Source organism: Salvia hispanica, chromosome 1 (assembly GCF_029641045.1).
Source record: "Salvia hispanica isolate PSC_SH4W2 chromosome 1, Shi_PSC_v1, whole genome shotgun sequence".
NCBI classification, from domain to species: Eukaryota; Viridiplantae; Streptophyta; class Magnoliopsida; order Lamiales; family Lamiaceae; genus Salvia; species Salvia hispanica.
The window spans coordinates 47,478,618-47,486,917 of record NC_142692.1 but is presented as its reverse complement, the minus strand read 5'-3'; the positions used below and the strand labels follow the sequence as shown (position 1 = coordinate 47,486,917).

General features: G+C 31.5%; 1 protein-coding gene across 1 annotated transcript; it reads left to right on the top strand.

Annotated features, from left to right (window-relative positions):
• Positions 1-330: 330 nt before the first annotated feature.
• LOC125223782 (geranylgeranyl pyrophosphate synthase, chloroplastic-like) lies at positions 331-1,886 on the top strand. Its single transcript, XM_048127077.2, has 2 exons — positions 331-997; positions 1,163-1,886. The coding sequence occupies exons 1-2, from the start codon at positions 451-453 to the stop codon at positions 1,711-1,713; spliced, it is 1,098 nt and encodes a 365-aa protein (XP_047983034.2). The 5' UTR covers positions 331-450; the 3' UTR covers positions 1,714-1,886.
• Positions 1,887-8,300: the final 6,414 nt, after the last annotated feature.

Sequence of the window (8,300 nt, the reverse complement as noted above, 5' to 3'; positions counted from 1 at the left end):
GAATTATCATCACTATTATTGTTATTTTAATTAGTTTATTATTATTATTATTACTATTATATTATAGAGACCTAGACAATAACAAAATTTAAAGAAAAATTAATAAAGTATGGAAGAAATAGAAAAAAAATTAAGACTTATGGTTGAGCTCATGAGAGAAAGATTTATAAAAATAAAAATGAACTAATTTTATAATAGAACAAAATAGTAATTTTTAGAAAAATAGAAATGAATACAAAATTGGTTTATTACATCATCCATTTTGACTGCCCTCATCCAAAACCCTATCTCCTCTCCTTCCCTCTTCTCTCTTTAACTCTCACACTATATATGTGCGCGCATTTCTCTACTTATTTCCATTAACACACACACACACACACTCACTGCAACTTCTGTATCTCTAATTCTAATTCTATTCAACAACACCAAATTCCAAATTCCAAATTCATTATGATGTCTATGAATCTGGTCGATGCGTGGGCCCAGAATCTCTCCTTCTCCAAGCAGCCATTCCCCTCCAAATCCCCCATCGGATTCATCCACCACCCCAAATTCGAACCTCTTTTCCTCAAATCGCGCAGGCCTATCTCCTCCCTCGGCGTCTCCGCCGTCCTCACCGGCGAGGAGGCCAGGGTCTCCACGCGCAGAGACGACGCCGCGCCCTTCGATTTCAACGCCTACGTCGTCGACAAGGCCAACCACGTCAACAAGGCGCTCGACGACGCCGTCGTCGTCGGGAATCCGCCGATGATCCACGACGCGATGCGCTACTCCCTCCTCGCCGGCGGCAAGCGCGTCCGCCCCATGCTCTGCATCGCCGCCTGCGACATCGTCGGCGGCGCTCAGGCCGCGGCCATCCCCGCCGCCTGCGCCGTCGAGATGATCCACACCATGTCGCTCATCCACGACGATCTCCCCTGTATGGACAATGACGACCTCCGCCGCGGCAAGCCTACCAATCACAAGGTCTTCGGCGAGAACGTCGCCGTGCTTGCAGGTGCGGATTTCAACCCTAAATTCTCCGTTTCCGATTCAATCAACACTCCGGTTAATGCCTCAATTGTGTTAATTTTCGAAATTGTCTCTCAATTCGCTACCAAAATCAGTATATATCCCCAATTTGTAAATTGTGATTGAATCTGGATTGATTCCTCTGTTTCAGGCGATGCTCTGTTGGCGTACGCGTTTGAATTCATGGCGAAGGCGACGGTAGGGGTGGCGGCGGAGAGGATACTGGCGGCGGTGGGAGAGCTGGCGAAGGCGATCGGGACGGAGGGGCTGGTGGCGGGGCAGGTGGTGGATCTGCACTTCACCGGCGACGCAAATGTAGGGTTAGACACATTGGAATACATCCACATTCACAAAACTGCAGCATTATTAGAAGCATCGGTAGTTTTGGGGGCAATCATGGGAGGCGGAAGCAGCGAACAAATCGAGAAATTGAGAACATTTGCTAGGAAAATCGGTCTCCTTTTCCAAGTTGTGGATGACATTTTGGATGTGACAAAGTCGTCGGAGGAGCTGGGGAAGACGGCCGGGAAGGACTTGGCCACCGACAAGACTACGTATCCGAAGCTGCTGGGGCTGGAGAAGGCCATTGAGTTTGCGGAGCAGCTCAACGAGGAGGCGAAGGCGCAGCTGGATGGCTTCAACCCGAGCAAGGTGGCCCCGTTGTTGGCGCTGGCCGATTACATTGCTCATAGGCAGAACTAATTCTGCTGAATTGTGTAATGTGTTTGTTGTAGAAATGAAGAGTGCTGATATTATGCTATGCTATGCTATGCCATGAATTCAAATATCATAGCAATTCTTTTGGTTGTCAAATTATTTGTATCTTGTTACATCATCATTGTTAATTGGAATGATAAAAGCTAAGATTGTTAACAGCTTTGGTTGTGGAGTTTTTGAATGTGGAAAGCCTCTTGACTTGAATGACTCTTTTGCTCACATACAAAGTTGGTTGTGACACTGATTGATGTAGAAGTTAATTTGTTTGATAGTAACTAATTCTATTTTAAATAAATCTGAAGAGCTATTAATTCCTTTCTTGGTAATGTACCAACGTTATAAACGAGATACGCTTATCATCTGACTCTCCATCTATCAAAAATATTTAACAGTATGACACTAGATTGCGAATCCTTGGTTTTGAAAAAAAATTAAAGCTTATTTACAGAATTTTGAATATTGAATAACCCATGACATTCATTCATCCTTATCCATATATGGTCACAAGATTGATTTCTGTCTTTATGAAATTTTAATACTCTCTTCATTTTTAAAAAAATAAAAAATAGTACGAATGTTAATACATAATTAGTAAAGTATAAAAGAGATATAAAAAATAAGTGATTAAAGTATTATTAGTAGAAAATAAATCTTGTAGAAAATTTTTTTTATAAAATAAATAATATAAAAAATTTCTATTATTGACCAAAATGAAAATACTTTCTATTTGATAGTAAAAAAAAAAGTTAACATAAGAGAGATTGCGGGAAAAAAAAATAGTTGGAACTTACAAAAGTTTTAGTGAAAAAAATGGAAACATAAGAGAGAGAAAAAAAAGAATGGATTTGCGTTAGTGAAAAGTAAGACTTAGAAAAATTACAGACAAATTTTGATTGACTATAAAAATAGAAATTTATGACTGCTTTTCATGAGGTTAATAAAAAAAGGTGAATCTACATTTTGGTTGGCGCATGTAGCCGTAGCTGCATGTTCACTCCATCTTTAAATATTTGGTTAATTTGGACTTCTTAATTAAATTAATCAGCATTACATTGATAAATTGACTGTGTAGCTAACTTATTAGCAAATTAGTTAGTTCAAGTATATTATATTGCTCAGATTTAGAGGTTTTGAACTAGAGCAGTTTAATAATATTATGCACTGTTGGTTTTCGAATCAATGAATGACAAAATTATAATACTATTACTTAGTAAATATGACTATGTAGTTAGATAATATCGGAAAGCAAATTAATATTTAATGTGAGCTGCTACAATCTACAATCGAGATGAGTGTGACATATAAACCAATTGGTGTTAACTGTTATTCGAGCCCTGCCAATTTTGAATAATAAATGAATAGTTATTTTCCAAGAAAACTTAGTTCAGTGCTTTTGTTTGTCTCTCATGGTGTATATTTTAGTCATTTTAACGATGCTTATATAATATCTTCTGTGTGGATTTTAACAAGATTATCCTTATCCTTATATATTTATAAACATTCTAATTTTCCTAAGTTAAAATTATACTCGTATAACTCGAATATGCATAAGGATAATAGTAAAACACTACGGTACTGAGTTTAAAATTTAAAAATGACTATGTATGCTACAGAAATTTATACAAAAACTGTATACAATGATCAATCGTTGTTTATAGTTCTTGCAAAAATTAAGAAGTTTGATAAAAACTTAAAAATACTACTACTAGTAATTTTGAAAAATTTATGAAAATATTTAAGAGCTCATTAAATAATAGTAGTAATACTTATCCATGATTTATAGTAATAGAATATCAAACTCAAATTTATAAAACCTATATATATTATTAAAAGAAACTTGACAAGAAAGTATGAAAAACTTATTAGTAATAAATTGTGAAGTACATATCTCAGAAATAGTAAAAATAATTACAAAAAAAGGTTGGTTTTTTCATTAGTATTTACAAGGAAAAAATTCCAACAATATTGGACAAGCTAAGTATGCTTTAGAAAAATAACGTACTCCTCATTACCTGAAAAGTATGAAAAGTATGAACATTTAATTTGTCACGGGTTTAATGCATAATTGATCAAATAAGAGAAAACAAAAAATAAAATAATTAAAGTAAGTGAAAAACGAATCTCATGTCATTAGAGATATAAAAGTATTTATAAAATTAAAATTTTTTATCATTTTCAGGAACGGACTAAAAATAAAATAGTTTATCCTCGCACAATTTTCTCCCAGACTCAATTGATATTACAAATACACTAAAATTGGAATTGGAGAACCGTTGTGGTTCATTAGTGCCTAATGGCAAAGAATAGTGTATTTATTTTGGTCTATTCATTATCATATCCATCTATGATGTTAGGCAATGTTTTAAAAACCGGATTGGCCAGTAAATCGGCAAAACTACTGGTTCACGATTCAACCTGTTTGACCATTTTACCTTGCAAATATAAAATTAAATATACTCTTACAAAATATATTAAGTTTAGTGAGTAATATATTATAATTAATAGTAACATATAACAAAAACATATATTAAACATTTTAAGTAAATTAAATATTAAGAGTATTTAAAATAAGTAAATGGTAAAATTTAAATAATTATTAAATACATAAATTTTTAATTAATGTAGCAAAAAGTACACATTTTACATATAATAAATAGATAAAATTCATATTATCTCAAAAACATTTATGTGGTGAAATAATATTATAGACAATATATAAAACTAAACATCAATTTTTAGTTAATTTGGATAACTATATACAATAATAGTATTATTAGTTAATACATAAAATTAAACTTGAATTATTAGTAAGTTTGGAGTAATATTTAGTAAATATGGAATAATAAACTATATTAATAATATACTACATAATATTAAATCTTAGGTAAAATTATGTTTTCATAATATATTACACCAATAAAAATAAATTTTAGTGGCTTATAATTAAAATTAAACATATCACAACTAAAAATTATTTAAAAGTATAAAACTAAACTCAAATTATTAATTTGTGTGGACAAAAAATTATAGACTTAATATATAACAATAATTAATGTTTACAAGACTTCATTCAAGATCATGTGGTGGAGTTGTAGAAGTGTTGGTTTCTTACCTAGAGGTGATCTAGGGTTCAATCCCCTCTACTCTCATATTTTAAACAAGCATTTTAAACATAAAAACCGATTCCCGATTTCTGGTTCAACAGATCCAACCGGCCGGTTCCTACGGTTCAAGGCAGCCTAACATACTAACAGTTTTTGGGGCTGAACCGGACCAGACCAGCTGCCGGTTCGTGGTCCGACCGACCGATCCTGTCCGATTTTTAAAACACTGATGTTAGGTCATCACAAGATCCACAAGGACCAAAATCTACCTAAAAGTCCATATTATAATTTTGAGTAGTAATTACTATGTTCGATTCAATAATAAATAAATGAATGCTGAAGTTATTAGAACCTTTAATTTAAGTTTTGTATACTTTAATTTGAATGTATTTAGGAAATCGAAAAGATATGTTGTAGTTCTAATTAAACAAAGTATAGGACACTAATACAGCTTTATTAGGAAGAATAGAGTAAGGTTTGGAGTTGTAGTAACATCAACAGAAATTTAGTGGGCTACGATATGGTTAGGAAGGGCTAAATCATTGGTAAGTCTTACATATATATAATACTACTAATAATATACATTTCAATCTATTTTAAATTTTTTATGTTTCTGGGCCTAGCTTACACAATTGAGAGGTGGAAAAGTTGTGAAAATAGAGAAATTTAATATGATATACACGGCATGTGATAAAACGTGATATAATTTGAATGAACTATATTTATTCATGCTATTAATTATATATCAATATCATGTTTGGCAAGATCCATTAAAATAAATGTAGAATTTAATCATGGTTTTGTATGATACTAAAATAATACGCAATTAGTATTTATTTTAATTATGATCTGTATTATGTATACCACATAGTAGATGGCATACAAAGTCGCACAAATAGTATAATAATTTTGGACTTCTAGATTAAAAAAGACCTGTATTTTCTATAAAATCAAAGAAAATCATAGATATATTACTATATTGACACTCTAATCATTCATAGTATATTATATTGAGAATGAGCATATATATTCTGTTCTATTTAATAGTTCAAATATCTTTTGTTAGATACATATAGTAATTGGTTAGGCTAAAGAAAGATTGGACCATAAATTAATCATGGAACTTGTATGAGTTCACCTTGAAAGTATGTGAATTCAAAATTTTGCTCCTATGAAATTTGAAATCAGGACTATAGTTTCATTCAATAAAAATAATGAATCTACCTTAAAATCTGCATGATCTAAGGATAAAAATTATTAATAATGTTTATTAGAAGAGGCTTTTTAACAATAGGGATTTTTTATACTACAAATTAAGAATATTTGCTATAAAAACTAATTACACTAAAAATAATTACACTATTAATAAACAATTTAAATTTAGTGTTCATTTTCATTTGATATCTGTTTGGGCCTAAAACATTGGGCTTTCGCAATTTATCTCTCTCTTCATTAATTTGTCTCGAAGAAAGCCCAATTATTGACATAACTAAGTTCAATTAATTTTATTCTCAATCTATTAAAACCATTCAGTTATAAATAATTCAAAATGATCACTAAACGTTACTTAATCTCCCAAAATTTTCATACTTATTTAATGTGAATATTCTATATATATATTTTTATCATAACTAATCCTCGATTTTCTTAAACTCTTCTTATTTATAATTTCCTTTTTTGTGAGCGTTACAAAAAGGCTAGGAGAAGGAAACGGCCCAAGAGTGGCAAGGGTGGTCTAACTAAAGCATGTTGTGAAAATCTTTTGCTAAGGTTGTGTATTCTCATCTTTGGACCTAATTAAAACAAATTCTTAGGACCTAATTCTCTCAATGGAGTAGATGATTGTTTCCTACATATAATTGTGGTCCTAAAGATTAGTAAAATATGATGATATGGATGTTTGTATTTAATATGTTGAAGTAGCAAATGATATATGTTTAGGGGTGAAGAAGCTATAGAATTGGTAACTATGATCAACAATCTCAAATAGCCTCACTACCTTAAAAGAAATCAAAATATTATTTTATGTAACAAATCAAAAGGCATCAAATTGCTTGAATTTGATGCATGTCTTGTTTCTAACAGTCAATTAATCACTTGACATTGTAGGCCACTTTTTGAAGTCTTGCAATAGGTATTTTGCACATATTTCCAATACATCACATTTATTTCAGACCCTTTTAGTTTGGAGTATTGTATACTGCGTAAAGAGGATGAACACGTGACCAAAATTATGTTGGTTTGCTCACAAAGAACTACTGAAAAGTTTGCGGTGAATTAGTTAACATTCAATTTGCAAGATAAAAGTTTGGATGCCTTTGTATAAATATGTTGAACTTGATTAAATCCCATCACCGAAATTATTGTACTAATAAATTTGGTATTGTAAATTTGGGATCTACTAATATAGATTTGACTGTATCTATATAAGAGTATACTTTTTTTTAAGTCGCGATTATAAAATTTTCAAGTTATTTGAGATCAGCTTGATGTCTGGCTCAACTCAAACTTGTCACTAAAGTGAATTGGGTCTTTTTGAGCTAAATATTTTTCTATAAATAAGATCTTTGTGAAAAAGTATTTTTTATGCATGTTTTTAAGTTGCCATGTATTTTTATATTTTTTTAATTACAAATTAAAAATTATAAATAATTTTTTCAAAGTTCTTGAATAGGAAAGTAACTGAGGGCTAGGATTTCTGCTGGATCAATTATGAGACCCCACACTGCCTACTTATCTCACAACTCTGTTTCAAAATCTCACTTTCCGAAATAGTTGAATCATTTACTGAAAAAAAAAATGATGTTTCCCCCTCAAAAATTGAGAAAACTTGCGTAGTCTAATTTATAAATATGGAGTGTAATCTCGAGCAGCTTTCCTGCCAATTATGGAAGGCTAAGCCAACAATTTGCGACTGAGAAAGGTAAATATTAGGCTCCAGATGACGTGGAAAGACATGATTGGTTCGTTGACCAATTCGACAATCGAGGAGAGACAAGTCTGGTCCCATGCTTCATCAAAACACTAGCTCAAATTTTTGTCCAAAAACTTCTTTTTGCAGTAATGTGATTGTGAATGTGATACACCAAAGATTTCTCTTTTGCCTTTCCTCCCTCAATCTATTTCTCAAAAGAATGAATAAAGTAGGTTAAAAAATAAATAAATTTGTGCCAGTAAATAGTTACTCCATTTATTTACAAGTAAAAATATCATTTACTAATTGTGTTTATGACTATAATAGGTGTAAAAATATTAGTCTCACTTTATAGTTTAATGAATGAAATGTAAGCTCCATTGATAAAAAAATTTGAATGGAATAGTGTATTGTAGAATAAATGAGTGCTGACCTTATCTTTGGACTTTGACTATATATAATTATTATTCACACAATTAATACCTCTATTTTATGTTTAATTATTGCAGCATTAACTTGTAATTATGACAAACAGAAGGATACTACTCTTATCA

Bases quoted from the DNA above. Each gene is read 5' to 3' on its own strand.
- LOC125223782 (XM_048127077.2), top strand. From the start codon at position 451: ATGATGTCTATGAATCTGGTCGATGCGTGGGCCCAGAATCTCTCCTTC. The intron at 998-1,162 runs GTGCGGATTTCA...CCTCTGTTTCAG, and splicing joins GAACGTCGCCGTGCTTGCAG to GCGATGCTCTGTTGGCGTAC.